Source organism: Hyla sarda, chromosome 3 (assembly GCF_029499605.1).
Source record: "Hyla sarda isolate aHylSar1 chromosome 3, aHylSar1.hap1, whole genome shotgun sequence".
NCBI classification, from domain to species: Eukaryota; Metazoa; Chordata; class Amphibia; order Anura; family Hylidae; genus Hyla; species Hyla sarda.
In genome coordinates, this window is record NC_079191.1 from 437,929,674 (window position 1) to 437,946,001 (window position 16,328).

The 16,328-nt window shown below is 43.8% G+C and overlaps 1 protein-coding gene across 1 annotated transcript; it reads right to left on the minus strand.

Moving 5' to 3' along the window:
* Positions 1–1,080: 1,080 nt before the first annotated feature.
* LOC130363181 (uncharacterized) lies at positions 1,081–2,094 on the minus strand. Its single transcript, XM_056568622.1, has 2 exons — positions 1,899–2,094; positions 1,081–1,812 (listed from the first exon to the last, which is right to left on the minus strand). The coding sequence occupies exons 1-2, from the start codon at positions 2,021–2,023 to the stop codon at positions 1,212–1,214; spliced, it is 726 nt and encodes a 241-aa protein (XP_056424597.1). The 5' UTR covers positions 2,024–2,094; the 3' UTR covers positions 1,081–1,211.
* Positions 2,095–16,328: the final 14,234 nt, after the last annotated feature.

Below are 16,328 nucleotides of genomic sequence, written 5' to 3' on the forward strand. Positions count from 1 at the left end.
GGGTCAGTATATAGTATACATTCATATATATGGGGGTCAGTATATAGTAGACATTCATATATGGGGGTCAGCTTATAGTATAAATTCATTTGTGGGGACAAGTATATAGTGCATTTTTATGTGGGGTCATTATTAGTGTTGAGCGGCATAGGCCATATTCGAATTCGCGATATTTCGCGAATATATGGACGAATATTCGTCATATATTCACTTAATTTGCATATTCGTAATATTCGCGTTATATTTTCGCATAAGCAAAAATTAGCATAAACAAAAATTTTCATGGGCGAAAGTTACCATATGTGAAAAATTTGCATAAACGAATATTTGCATATGCAAATTTTCCCATATGCGAAAATTTGTACGCCAGTCTCACACAGCAGTATTAGAGCCTTCTTTACACCACACAAGCTGGAAGCAGAGAGGGATGATCACTGTGATGTGTACTGTGGGGAAAAAAAAACAATATTCGTAATTTCGAATATATAGTGCTATATTGGCGAATATTCGCGAATTCGCGCATTGCGAATATTTGCGAGCAACACTAGTGTTGACCACCAGACGAAGGGGCAGCCAACACGCCCCCTCAAAAAAAGCGCTATGGCAGAGCCAGAGATATCCAAAGGCAGCGCTGCATCAGTCCCCCAAAAAATGTGAGTTCCTGGATTTAAATATCTATATTCAGGATGGCTGTTCGCATACTGCCAACTATTTTAAGGAGGTGAATGCAAACAGATACCTCGACTTTAACAGTTGCCATCTTAAATAATGGAAGAAGAACATTCCATTAGGTCAAATGAAAAGAATCCGAAGGAATTGTCCTTCCACACAAAAATACCTACAACAACTAGAGAACCTGGAGGATCGTTTTAAACAAAAAGGGTATCTCAAACCCCTTATACAAGGAGCACGCCAGAGAGTGGACGAATTAGAACAAAGTGCTTGCTTGGAAAATAATAAACAGGGTAATGCAGAGGGGGGTTATAATGATGAATTTGATTCTGTTTTTCTAACTAGGTATTACACTTCACACACCAATATTTTTTTTACATTTATTTTTTATTTTTTTGTATAGGTAATATCACCAGCTCATATTATTGTGCCATGATTACTGGCACCATATGTAGTCCCCCAGTTATTCTTCTTTAGATGTTTTCCGTATCCTGTGCAGTATTTCTCCCAGAAGTCCACTTGATGGCCCCCGTGGTGGTCTACACCCCGAAGTCATCAATTTTTACTCTAAGAGAGAGTGTGCAGCTGTTTCTGGAGACGGTCAACAATAACCTCTGCATGGTGGAATAATAGGTCACGATGTTTATCAGGATCAGTAGAAGCATCACCCACTCCATGATTATGATGGGGATTTCACGGATCTCGTCCCAGTCTTCATCATTATAGAATAAATCCTTTAATGTTTCATATCCAAAATAGAAAACTACACAGACAAAAGTCAGGCCACAGCAGGTGCATCTACTATGGTGGATGACTTTTTTTGCTCCTGGTAATTTATACATCTGGATGGACTGCCCAAGGTAGTATAAGGCTTCACATGTAATGGAAATTATCGTGCTGACAAAGTGTATCCTGGGATATTCTTCGGGGGACAATACATGCATAACAGCTGTGGAAAAACAGGAGGCCCACACAATGGCCAGCAGGATCCCCTGGATCAGGACCTGATGACCAATGAACTCTTCAGTATGCATAACCATATACTTATAAATAAGAAAGGTTAGTACCAAAGTGCCAATGGACGTCCCTATGAATCCAATTCTGAATAATATGCTTTCGGGAAAGAAATTTCCCACGTCACTGTGAAGGAAAAGAAACCAATGTTATTATGGATATTTCCTCACTCCCAACCCATGAAATAAGAATCATGTGCTTGTTTATCTTACCTGATGCTCATCAGTGGCGAGGCGACATGGCCGAGGACGACCGTCATGATGTAGCTGGTGGCAAGCCAGGCCGCACACCAAAACGCCAACAGGAGGGGGACGAACCCCAGTCCTTTTAGCTCCATTTCAGACAAGTAGAAAAAGAAGACGCTAATCTCACTAATCTCACTAATCGCACTGGAACAATCTACAGACTGAAGGCTCGGGCGGCTGTCAGTGGAATGTCAGGACTCCAGCTGTCTATGACATCACATGTGACATGTCAGAATGACTGCTTGTTTCTTTGAGCTGCCATGATTTAGTATCTGCTATAGACAGAACCTGATGTTTTTACTATGGACCTTACAGACCTCAGAACCCAAGTAATTAGGGCAGGGGCTCCATTTTGATCATCTCATATTTCACATTATTTGAGTTCCAGGGCTCAGATACATTTGCACCCTCTATAGCAGTGGTCTTCAAGCTGTGAACCCCCAACCACTGCAGAACCACAACTCCCAGCATGCCCAGACAGCAACTACGCATAAGGAAATAGTCTAATTAAACTTTTCTTATATATAGAATCCCTGAAATCTCCAATCTCTTCTTTTATTGGTTTATGATCTGTGTTACTTATTTGTAAAAAACAATGTTTCTGATTGTCTTCCCCCCACACTTATGGGCTATCTCTTCAAACGACTTTATTTGACCTAAAGCGTATAATTGATTTACATAAATAAGCCCCTTTTCATCCAAAAGAGTGAATCTTTAATTTTAAGGAACTCTTTAACCTCTTCAGGACATAGGGCGTATGGATACGCCCTGCATCCCAAGTCCTTAAGGACCGAGGGCGTATCCATACGCCCGTGGGAATTCCGGCCCCCACCGCTAGCCGGTTGGGGACCGGAGCCGGATGCCTGCTGAAATCGTTCAGCAGGCATCCCGGCATATCGCCCAGGGGGGTCATTATGCCCCCCCATGTCGGCGATCGCCGCAGATCGCTGGACAATTCAGTCCAGCGATCTGCGGCTATTCCGGGTCAATCGGGTCTCCAGTGACCCGGAATTACTGGCTGTTCGGGGCCGTCTCTGACGGCCCCGAACAGCCAGAGCCTGCAGGGGTGAGGTGGCACTGGTGCCACCTCACGATCGCCCTGATTCGTCGGCCGGATTACCGGCCGACCAATCAGGGCGCCTGCTGCGGGTGTCACTCCCGCACCCGCTCCGCCCCTCTTCCGGAGGGCGTGAGCGGGTGCGGGAAGACAACCCCGGGTGCTGGGGACCCCGATCCCCGGCGTCCATGTTGGGATCGGGGCCCCAGGAGCGACGGCGGCGGCGGTGACGACGAGGGACTGACTCTCCGGCTTGGATCGTTGGAGGTGAGTGACAGCCTCCTGCTGTTGCTTAGCAACAGCTCCCATCATGCAAAAAGGGCATGCTGGGAGCTGTAGTTATGCAACAGCAGGAGGCAAACCACCACAACTCCCAGCATTCCCTTATGGGCATGCTGGGACTTATGGTTTTGCAACAGCTGGAGGCACATTTTTTCTATGGAAAAGTGTACCTTCAGCTGTTGTATAACTACAACTCCCAGCTTGCACAAACAGCTAAAGTGCATGCTGGGAGTTGTAGTGGTGCATCTGGTGGTTGCATAACTACAACTCCCAGCATGCCCGTTGGCTGTCGGTGACTGCTGAGAGTTGTAGTTTTGCAATAGCTGAAGGCACACTGGTTGTGAAACTCAGAGTTTTTTTTTTTTTACCTAACTCAGTGTTTCACGACCGGTGTGCCTCCAGCTGTTGCAAACTACAACTCTCAGCAGTCACCGTACACCATGCACCGTACATGCTGGGAGTTGTAGTTTTGCAACAGCTGGAGGCACACTGGTTGTGAAACACTGAGTTAGGTCACAAACTCAGTGATACATAACCAGTGTGCCTACAGTTGTTGCAAAACTACAACTCTCAGCAGTCACCGACAGCCAACAGGCATGCTGGGAGTTGTAGTTTTGCAACAGCTGGATTTCCCCCCCCCCCCCCCCCCCCCCCAATGTGAACGTACAGGGTACACTCACATGGGCGGAGGATTACAGTAAGTATCTGGCTGCAAGTTTGAGCTGCCGCAAACTTTCTGCTGCAGCTCAAACTGCCAGCGAGAAACTACTGTGAACCCCCGCCCGTGTGACTGTACCCTAAAAACACTACACTACACTAACACAAAATAAAATAAAAAGTAAAAAACACTACATATACACATACCCCTATACAACCCCCCTCCCCTCCCCAATAAAAATGAAAAACGTCTGGTACGCCACTGTTTCCAGAACGGAGCCTTCAGCTGTTGCAAAACAACTCCCAGTATTGTCGGACAGCCGTTGACTGTCCAGGCATGCTGGGAGTTTTGCAACAGCTGGAGGCACCCTGTTTGGGAATCACTGGCGTAGAATTCCCCTATGTCCACCCCTATGCAAGTCCCTAATTTAGGCCTCAAATGCGCACGGCGCTCTCACTTTGGAGCCCTGTCGTATTTCAAGGCAACAGTTTAGGGCCACATATGGGGTATATCCGTACTCGGGAGAAATTGTGTTACAAATTTTGGGGGGTATTTTCTGCTTTTACCCGTTTTAAAAATGTAAAATTTTTGGGAAAACAAGCATTTTAGGTAAAAATATATATATTTTTTTACATATGCAAAAGTCGTGAAACACCTGTTGGGTATAAAGGTTCACTTAACCCCTTGTTACGTTCCCCGAGGGGTCTAGTTTCCAAAATGGTATGCCATGTGTTTTTTTTTTTTGCTGTCGTGGCACCATAGGGGCTTCCTAAATGCGGCATGCCCCCAGATCAAAATTTGCTTCCAAAAAGCCAAATGTGACTCCTTCTCTTCCGAGACCTGTAGTGCGCCAGCAGAGCACTTTTCACCCCCATATGGGGTGTTTTCTGAATCAGGAGAAATTGGGCTTCAAATTTTTAGGGGTATTTTCTGCTATTACCCTTTTTAAAAATTAAAAAAATTTGGGAAAACAAGCATTTTAGGTAAAAATTTTTTTTTTCTTTTTTTACATTTGCAAAAGTCGTGAAACACCTGTGGGGTATTAAGGTTCACTTTATCCCATGTTACATTCCCGAGGGGTCTAGTTTCCAAAATGGTATGCCATGTGTTTTTTTTTTTGCTGTTCTGGAACCATAAGGGCTTCCTAAAGGTGACATGCCCCCCAAAAACCATTTCAGAAAAACGTACTCTCCAAAATCCCCTTGTCGCTCCTTCCCTTCTGAGCCCTCTACTGCGCCCGCCGAACACTTTACATAGACATATGAGGTATGTGCTTACTCGAGAGAAATTGGGCTACAAATACAAGTAAAAATTTTGTCCTTTTACCCCTTGTAAAAATTCTAAAATTGGGTCTACAAGAACATGTAAGTGTAAAAAATGAAGATTGTGAATTTTCTCCTTCACTTTGCTGCTATTCGTGTGAAACACCTAAAGGGTTAAAACACTTACTGAATGTCATTTTGAATACTTTGGGGGGTTTAGTTTTTATAATGGTGTCATTTATGGGGTATTTCTAATATGAAGACCCTTCAAATCTACTTCAAACCTGAACTGGTCCCTTAAAAATACTGAGTTTGAAAATTTTGTGAAAAATCGGAAAATTGCTGCTGACCGTTGAAGCCTCTGGTGTCTTCCAAAAGTAAAAACTCATCAATTTTATGATGCAAACATAAAGTAGACATATTGTATATGTGAACCAAAAAAAAAATGTATTCGTAATATCCATTTTCCTTACAAGCAGAGAGCTTCAAAGTTAGAAAAATGCAAAATTTTCAAATTTTTCATCAAATTTACGGATTTTTCACTAAGAAAGGATGCAAGTTACCACAAAAATTTACTACTATGTTCAAGTAGAATATGTCAAGAAAAAGTAATCTCGGAATCAGAATGATAAGTAAAAGCATTCCAGAGTTATTAATGTTTAAAGTGACAGTGGTCAGATGTGCAAAAAACGCTCCGGTCCTTAAGGCCAAAATGGGCTCCGTCTTGAAGGGGTTAAGTGCTTTATTCGACCATAATGAAGTAAAGTCAAAACTCCATGTGATTTAAAAAAATTTTTAAAGTTCCCCCCATACTTAATTACCGTATATACTCGAGTATAAGCCGAGTTTTTCAGCACGATTTTTCGTGCTGAAAACACCCCCCTCGGCTTATACTCGAGTGAACTCTCCACCCGCAGTGGTCTTCAACCTGCGGACCTCCAGAGGTTTCAAAACTACAACTCCCAGCAAGCCCGGGCAGCCATCGGCTGTCCGGGCTTGCTGGGAGTTGTACTTTTGAAACCTCCGGAGGTCCGCAGGTTGAAGACCACTGCGGCCTTCGACATCATCCAGCCCCCTCTCACCCCCTTTAGTTCTGAGTACTCACCTCCGCTCGGCGCTGGTCCGGTGCTGCAGGACTGTCCGGAGAGGAGGTGGTCCGGTGGGATAGTGGTTCCGGGCTGCTATCTTCACCGGGGAGGCCTCTTCTAAGTGCTTCGGGCCCGGCCCCAGAATAGTCACGTTGCCTTGACAACGACGCAGAGGTACGTTCATTACCAACGTACTTCTGCGTCATTGTCAAGGCAACGCCTCTATTCTGGGCCGGAAGCGCGGAGAAGAGGCGCGCCCGGTGAAGATAGCAGCCCGGAACCACTATCCCACCGGACCACCTCCTCACTGGACAGTCCTGCAGCACCGGACCAGCGCCGAGTGGAGGTGAGTACTGTACAGAACTAAAGGGGGGTGAGAGGGGGCTGGATGATGTCGAAGGCCGCAGTGGTCTTCAACCTTCGGACCTCCAGAGGTTTCAAAACTACAACTCCCAGCAAGCCCGGACAGCCGATGGCTGCCCGGGCTTGCTGGGAGTTGTAGTTTTGAAACCTCTGGAGGTCCGCAGGTTGAAGACCACTGAGGGCGGATGATGAGAAGAGGATGATGAAGGGGGGGGTGTGGGATGATGACAAGAGGATGATGAAGGGGGGAGGGTGGGATGATGAAGGGGGTGGGGATAATGAAGGGGGGGGGTGTGGGATGATGACAAGGGGATGATGAAGGGGGGTGGGGGATGATGACAAGGGGATGATGAAGGGGGGTGGGGATGATGACAAGGGGATGATGAAGGGGGGGATGTGTGGGATGATGACAAGGGGATGATGACAGGTGATGATGATGAGGGTCTGGATGATGACAGGCGGTGATGATGATGAGGATGTTAATGACGGGTCTGGATGATGACAGGGGGGGGGGATGATGTATTTCCCACCCTAGGCTTATACTCGAGTCAATAACTTTTCCTGGGATTTTGGGTTGAAATTAGGGGCCTCGGCTTATACTCGGGTCGGCTTATGCTCGAGTATATACGGTATATAGATATGCATGGGTGTAGTGAGTATCCCAGCTTCCAAAATCTCAAAAATATCCTTATAACGACCCATTAGGGTATGTTCACACTACAGTGTGTGAATGGAATCTCCGCTCGCTGAATTCAGTGAGCGGAGATTCAGACTGGCAGCCGGCGGCGGCGGTAGGACCGGGCGGCACTGAGCCGTCACCATTGACAGCTATGCAGTGCTCGCGGACTTCCTTGCAAAGAATGAACATGTTCTTTCTTTGCGCGGAACAATTTCAGCGGCGTTGAAATTCCGCAGTGTGAACGGGTCTCGCGGAGACCCATTCACACTAATGTTAAGTTCACACCGCAGAATTCGGCTCACGGAATTACGCCCGTGGAATTCCGCGGGAATTCCGTAGTGTGAACATACCCTTAGAGAGAAAAAATAGGACTACATTTTCCCTCCTTCTCATAATAGTCTGCAATTTTAGTGCTAAAAAGTATCTAAAAAAAAAAAAAAAAGTGCCCAACCCCCATCGTGCTCAGTTAACGTTAAAGAAACATATTTCATTCTCGTGCTTTCCTGCCCCAAAGTAGTGAATTTAACCCCTTAAGGACGCAGCCCTTTTTCACCTTAAGGACTGAGCCCTTTTTCGCAATTCTGACCACCGTCACTTTACAAATTAATAACGCGAAAACGCTTTTACCGAATATTCTGATTCTGAGATTGTTTTTTCGTGACATATTCTACTTTATTTTGGTGGTAAATTTTCGGCGTTACTTGCATCCTTTTTTGGTGAAAAATCCCAAAATTTCATGAAAATTTTGAAAATGTTGCATTTTTCTAACTTTGAAGCTCTCTAATTGTAAGGAAAATGGATATTCCAAATAAATGTTATTTTTATTCACAAATACAATATGTCTCCTTTATGTTGGCATCATAAAATGGACATATTTTTGCTTTTTGAAAAAATTAGAGGGCTTCAAAGAAGAGCAGCAATTTTCAAAAATGTCATGAAAATTGCTAAATCTGAAGGGACAGATGTTACAGAACTAGAACTCCCAGCATGCCCAGATGATGACAGGCGGTGATGATGATGAGGATGTTAATGACGGGTCTGGATGATGACAGGGGGGGGGGATGATGTATTTCCCACCCTAGGCTTATACTCGAGTCAATAACTTTTCCTGGGATTTTGGGTTGAAATTAGGGGCCTCGGCTTATACTCGGGTCGGCTTATGCTCGAGTATATACGGTATATAGATATGCATGGGTGTAGTGAGTATCCCAGCTTCCAAAATCTCAAAAATATCCTTATAACGACCCATTAGGGTATGTTCACACTACAGTGTGTGAATGGAATCTCCGCTCGCTGAATTCAGTGAGCGGAGATTCAGACTGGCAGCCGGCGGCGGCGGTAGGACCGGGCGGCACTGAGCCGTCACCATTGACAGCTATGCAGTGCTCGCGGACTTCCTTGCAAAGAATGAACATGTTCTTTCTTTGCGCGGAACAATTTCAGCGGCGTTGAAATTCCGCAGTGTGAACGGGTCTCGCGGAGACCCATTCACACTAATGTTAAGTTCACACCGCAGAATTCGGCTCACGGAATTACGCCCGTGGAATTCCGCGGGAATTCCGTAGTGTGAACATACCCTTAGAGAGAAAAAATAGGACTACATTTTCCCTCCTTCTCATAATAGTCTGCAATTTTAGTGCTAAAAAGTATCTAAAAAAAAAAAAAAAAGTGCCCAACCCCCATCGTGCTCAGTTAACGTTAAAGAAACATATTTCATTCTCGTGCTTTCCTGCCCCAAAGTAGTGAATTTAACCCCTTAAGGACGCAGCCCTTTTTCACCTTAAGGACTGAGCCCTTTTTCGCAATTCTGACCACCGTCACTTTACAAATTAATAACGCGAAAACGCTTTTACCGAATATTCTGATTCTGAGATTGTTTTTTCGTGACATATTCTACTTTATTTTGGTGGTAAATTTTCGGCGTTACTTGCATCCTTTTTTGGTGAAAAATCCCAAAATTTCATGAAAATTTTGAAAATGTTGCATTTTTCTAACTTTGAAGCTCTCTAATTGTAAGGAAAATGGATATTCCAAATAAATGTTATTTTTATTCACAAATACAATATGTCTCCTTTATGTTGGCATCATAAAATGGACATATTTTTGCTTTTTGAAAAAATTAGAGGGCTTCAAAGAAGAGCAGCAATTTTCAAAAATGTCATGAAAATTGCTAAATCTGAAGGGACAGATGTTACAGAACTAGAACTCCCAGCATGCCTGGGCAGTCTAGGCATGCTGAGAGTTGTAGTTTGGCAACATCTGGAGGGCTACTGTTTGGGCACCCCTGTAACAGTGGTCTCCAAACTGACCCTCCAGATGTTGCAAAACTACAACTCCCAGCATGCCCAGACAGCCTTTGGCTCTCTGGGCATGCTGGGAGTTGCAGTTTGGCCCCCCTAGTGGTTGCCACAGTAAAGATCGATTTACTTTCACTTTCAATCCCCCCCCCCCCCCCCCCCCACTGTGGATTCCCTACCTGATCAGGATCCTGCAGGCTCCAGCGAAGATCCCAGGTCCCCAGGCATCTTCTCCTGCAGGTACGGCCTCCATCTTCTTTCCAGAGCCCCTTGACATCCAGGGGCGGGCAGAACGGGGGGTTGCCATGGCAACCCCCTGTCCTGCGCTGCCATTGGTCAGAACTCCGTTCTGAGTAATGGCAGGGGATAGGAGTAGATCGCAGCTTTGCGATCTCACTCCAATCCTTTAGGCTGATCGGGGCTGTTGCTGACAACTCCGATCAGCCCTATTTTCCAGGTGATCGGGTCACCAGAGACCCGATCAGCCCGGAATTGGAGAAAATCGCATGTCTGAATTGACATGCGATTTTCTCCGATCGCCGACATGGGGGGGTCTCAGGACCCCCCTGGGCGATGTGCCAGGGTGCCTGCTGAATGATTTCAGCAGGCATCCGGCTCCGGTCCCAAACCGGCTAGCGGTGGGGACCGGATTTCCCACGGGCGTATGGATACGCCCTGCGTCCTTAAGGACTCGGAATGCAGGGCGTATCCATACGCCCTGCGTCCTTAAGAGGTTAATAAAGAAATAAGAGCTTGGAACCATTTTTCTGATATCCATACAGTATAGAAACATAGAATGTGTCGGCAGATAAGAACCAATTGGCCCATCTAGTCTGCCCAATAATCTGAATCCTATCAATAGTCCCTGGCCCTATCTTATATGAAGGATAGCCTTATGCCTATCCCTATCTTATATGAAGGATAGCCTTATACCTATCTCTATCTTATATGAAGGATAGCCTTATGCCTATCCCTATCTTATATGAAGGATAGCCTTATGCCTATCCCATGCATGTTTAAACTCCTTCACTGTATACGCAGCGACTAGTGTTGTTCACGAATAATTGCAATTCGAATTTTAATCGCGAATATAGCATTATATATTCATAATTATGAATACTCACTTTTTTTGCGCATATGTGAAAATTTGCGCATATGCATAAATTTGCAAATATTTAGCCCTCCCTTCATTAATGGTATAGAGAACTGTGACTAGTGCATCAACTCTGTGATTTTTTGCCCATTAAAACCAATAGGCTAATTGTGGTCTATGGGGATCTCACTGCATGTAAGATAAGCAGGACCATCTCGGCAGTACAGTGGGATGGGAGACCGTCACTGGTTCAAGTCCCAGGGTGGACAGTGTTACAGTGTTGTGGTTAAACTTTACTTTCCTGGAAAAGCTGTTGAGTTGCCCATAGCAACCAATCAAATTGCTTCCTTCATTTTTCAGAGGCTTTTCAAAAATGAAAGAAGCGATCTGATTGGTTGCTATGGGCAACTCAGCAGCTTTACCCATAGACCACAATGGGCCTACTGGTTTCAATGGGCAAAAAATCTGAGTTAATGCACTAGACACAGTTCTCTATACCATTAAAGGGGTACTCAGGTGAAAACCTTTTTTTCTTTTAAATCAACTGGCTTCGGAAAGTTAAACAGATTTGTAAATTACTTCTATTAAAAAATCGTAATCTTTCCTGTACTTATTAGCTGCTGAATACTACAGAGGAAATTATTTTCTTTTTGGAATGCTCTCTGATGACATCACGAGCACAGTGCTCTCTGCTGACGTTATTATAATAATAATAATAAGTCTTTATTTATTTATTGTTGTCCTTAGTGGGATTTGAACCCTCTCCAGCTCCACTATATCTTTCTTGTACACTGGTGCTCAGTACTGTACACAGTACTCTATGTGAGGACTGACTAGTGATTTGTACTGCGGTAGAATTATTTCCTTGTCGTCGGCATCTATGCCCCTATTGATGTACCCCATGATTTTATTAGCCTTGGCAGCAGCTGCCCGACACTGGTCACTACAGCTAAGTTTACTGTTACCTAAGGCTCCTAAGTCCTTTTCCATGTCAGTCGTCCTAAGTGTTCTTCCATATTCCAAAATAGCATCTCTTAGGAAACCCTCAAACAATTTACATATAACCGAGGTTAAACTAACAGGTCTATAATTCCCGGGGTCACCTTTTGACCCCTTCTTAAATATTGGCACCACATTTGCCATGCGCCAGTCCTGGGGAAGAGTCCCTGTCACTATAGAGTCCCTGAATATTAAAAATAGAGGTCTGTCTATTACATTACTTAATTCCTTTAGAACATGGGGGTGAATGCCATCTGGACCTGGTGATTTGTCTATTTTGATTTTTTGTAGGTGGCACTGTACTTCTTCCTGGGTTAGACAGGTGACCTGTACTTCTTCCTGGGTTAGACAGGTGACCTGTACTGGGGAGTTTACCTTATCACACTGTATTTCACCTGGCATTTCATTTTCCTCAGTGAATACAGTGGAGAAGAATTTGTTTAGTATATTTGCTTTTTCCTGATCCCCGTTTATAATTTCTTCCTCATCATTTTTTAAAGGGCCAACACTTTCATTTTTGACCTTTTTGCTATTTATATAATTAAAGAACATTTTGGGGTTAGTTATACTCTCTTTGGCAATGAGTCTTTCTGTCTCTATTTTTGTGGCTTTTATCTGTTTTTTTTACATATTTCACATTTTTCTCTATAGCTTTTTAATGCTTCTTCACTGCTGTCCTGTTTTAGTAACTGAAATGCTTTATTTTTGTCATTTATTGCCCACTTAACATTTTTATTCATCCATATTGGTTTTCTTTTATTTCTGACCCTTTTATTCCTATAAAGTATATACATCTTACAGTGAAAATTTAAGATATTTTTAAAAGTCTTCCATTTAGTGTCAGTATTGTTCTTTTTGAGAACAATATCCCATTTTATATTGTTAAGGGCGTCTCTGAGTTGATCGAACTTTGCTTTTCGAAAGTTCATTGTTTTTGTGGCCCCTCGAGAGATTCCCTTATTGAAGAACAAGTTATAATGTATTATATTATGATCACTATTTCCTCGGTGTCCATCTACTTGCACATTAATTACTCTGTCAGTTACAGTACGTTGGTAAATATTAAGTCTAGTAGGGCGCCCCCTCTGGTCGGGCCCTGCGCCATTTGGGACAGATAATGGTCTTTAGCTATAGTCAGAAATCTGTTTCCTTTAAAGTCGAAGTCTGCCCAGTTCTCCATGAACCCAAACCCTTCCTTCCTACACCAGCTTCTGAGCCACTTGTTTACCTCCCTGATCTCCCGCTGCCTCTCTGGTGCGGCTCGTGGTACAGGGAATATTTCAGAAAATACTACCTTGGAGGTCCTTGCCTTAAGCTTGCAGCCTAAGTCCCTGAAATCATTTTTAAGGACACTCCATCTACCTCTTACTTTGTCATTGGTGCCAATATGTACCATGACTGCTGGGTCTTCTCCAGCCCCACCCAGCAACCTGTCAACCCGATCCGCGATGTGCCGAACTCGAGCGCCAGGAAGACAACACACTGTTCGGCGATCCCGCTCTTTGTGACAGATCGCCCTGTCTGTCCCCCTAATAATTGAGTCCCCCACTACCAGTACCTGTCTGGCCTGCCCTGCTCTCCTTCCTCCCTCCTTACTGGAGCAGACACCCCCTGGCGGTCAGAGGCAGAGTCCTGCTGCAGTACCGCTAGCTCTGAAATGGCATCCCCCCTCATCTGCCAACTGGGCAAACTTGTTGGGGTGTGCCAGTTCAGGACTAGCCTCCCTGACACTTTTCCCTCTATCCCGTTTTCTAACTGTAACCCAGCTAACTTCCTGACTGTCCTGCCCCTCCGTCCCACTATGCTCCCCCACCTCTACCCCAGAGAGTATTTGCTCAGTTGTCAATGCGTCTCAGTGTTGCCAGTTGCTCCTCTAGATCCAGGATCTGGGCTTCCAAATGAGCAACTCGCACACATCTCGCACAACAATATGCACCTCAAACTGTTGTTCAAGGATTGTATACATTGCGCAAGATGCACACTGGACTGCCTTTTCCAACATGGAGGTCATACTAGATTTGGGGATAGAAAAAATTAACAGAAAAGAAAAAAAAATCTAATATTTCAATTTAAACTTCCTGAATTTAAAGTCCCTTAATTTTAAGTCCCCTCACTTTTATACTCACTCACTTGTATGCTTCACACTCTTGTATAGAGACAAACAATCGCTAGCTCAACATAGTGTATTTGCTTTATATTTATCACAACCACAACCACCTCTCTTCCACTGCCTGGAAGTGAAACCTTTTTTTTTTTTTTTTTTTCATTTACACATCCGAATTTAACGAAAAGTCGTAAAAGACCTGTGGGGTGTTAAGGCTCACTGGACCCCTTGGTACGTGCCTTGAGGGGTGTAGTTTCCAAAATGGTATGCCATGTGGGGGTTTTCTGCTCTTCTGGCACCATAGGGGCTTCCAAAATGTGACATGCCCCCCAAAAACCATTTCAGCAAAAATTCACTCTCCAAAATCCCATTGTTGCTCCTTCCCTTCTGAGCCCTCTACTGCACCAGCCGAACACTTTACATACACATGTGAGGTATTTCCTTACTCTAGAGAAATTGGGTTACACATTTTTGGGGGCTTTTTCTCCTATTACCCCTTGTAAAAATTCAAAAACTGGGTCTACAAGAACATGCGAGTGTAAAAAATGGAGATTTTGAATTTCCTCCTTCACTTTGCTGCTATTCCTGTGAAACACCTAAAGGGTTAACACACTTACCCAAATGTCATTTTGGATACTTTGAGGGGTGCAGTTTTTATAATGGGGTCATTTGTGGGGTATTTCTAATATGAAGACCCTTCAAATCCACTTCAAAACTGAACTGGTCCCTGAAAAATTCCAATTTAGAAAATGTTGTGAAAAATTGGAAAAGTGCTGCTGAACTTTGAAGCCCTCTGATATATTCTAAAAGTTAAAACCTGTCAACTTTATGATGAAAATATAAAGTAGACATATTGTATCTGTGAATCAATATATCATTTATTTGGAATGTCTGTTTTTGTTACAAGCAGAGAGCTTCAAAGTTAGAAAAATGCAACATTTTCAATTTTTTCATCAAATTTTGGAATTTTTCACCAAGAAATGATGCAAGCCTCAACAAAAATTTACCACTAACATGAAGTAGAATATGTCACGAAAAAACAATCTCAGAATCAGAATGAAAAGTAAAAGCATCAGAGTTATTAATGCTTAAAATGATAGTGGTCAGATGTGCAAAAATGGCTGGGTCCTTAAGGTGAAAATGGGCTGGTTCCTTAAGGGGTTAAACCCCACTGGCATTTGACAGATCTTTGGAACAGTGGGCTGTGCAAATGAAAAATTTTCATTTTTCTTTTGGCAGACCACTGCTCAAAAAAATTTATCAAAAACCTGTGAGATGTAAATGCTAACTGCACCTCTTATTAGGGGAGTAGTTTCCAAAATGGGGTCACATGTGGGGGGGGGGGTCACTGTTCTGGCACCATGGAGGCCTAAACGCACATGGCCTTCAATTTCAGCCAGATTCTCTCTCCAAAAGCCCAATGGTGCTCCTTCTCTTCTGAGCCCTGTAGTTCACCCGCAGAGCACTTTACATCCACATGTGGGGTATTTTATGGCTCAGAAGAGATGGGATTACAAATTTTGCGGGGCTTTTTCTCCTATTACCCCTTGTGAAAATGATAAAATTGGGGTAACAATAGCATTTTAGGGAAAAAAAATATACATTTTTTTATTTTCACCTCCAACTTTAACTAAAATTTGTCAAACACCTGTGGGATGTTAAGGCTCACTATACCCCTTGTTACTTTACGTGAGGGGTGTAGTTTTCAAAATGGGGGTCACATATGGGTGTTTTTTATGTTTATGTCAGAACTGCTGTAACTACCAGCCGCCCCTGTGCAAATCACCAGTTTAGGCCTCAAATGTATATGGTACACTCTGTTTACACTAACATGCTGGTGTAGACCCCAAATTTACCTTTTCTTAAGGGGTAAAAGAAGAGGAAAAAAAAATTTGTAACCCAAAACTGTTGCCTTGAAATATGAGGGGGCTCCAAAGTGAAAGAGCACCAAGTGCATTTGAGGCCTAAATTAGGGATTTGTATCCACCACCAAATTACCCTACGGCAGTGCTTCCCAAATAGGGTGTCTCCAGCTGTAGCAAAACTCCCAGCATGCCAGGACAGTCAATGGCTATGCCGATGTGCTGGCCCTTGTATCACCCGTCATTATGCACAGAGTAAGTTTCTCTGTGCAGTGATGACAACAGGGGGCCGCAACCGAGATCACGGGGGTCCTCTGGAGAGGGGATAAGATGTCTTGGTGCGTAGTACCCCTTTAAGAGGGAAAAACATGATATATATTTAACCCCAACCCAAATGTACCTTATTTTTATTTTCTACCTAAGGTACATAAAGACCGAAAAAAAAACACCTGGTGGTCCGATAGTTGCCTGATGTTTATCTGAATATATAGACCATCAGTTACAGAAATGTGCGGTGTCTTTACCAGCAAACCTCAGAGATAAATGGGCGTTTATTAACCCTATGGAAAGATATCATACGGGAAGAGGACTATATGTGGGCAACACTAGATGTTGCTTCATTATATAGTAATATACCACATGACAGAGGAGTG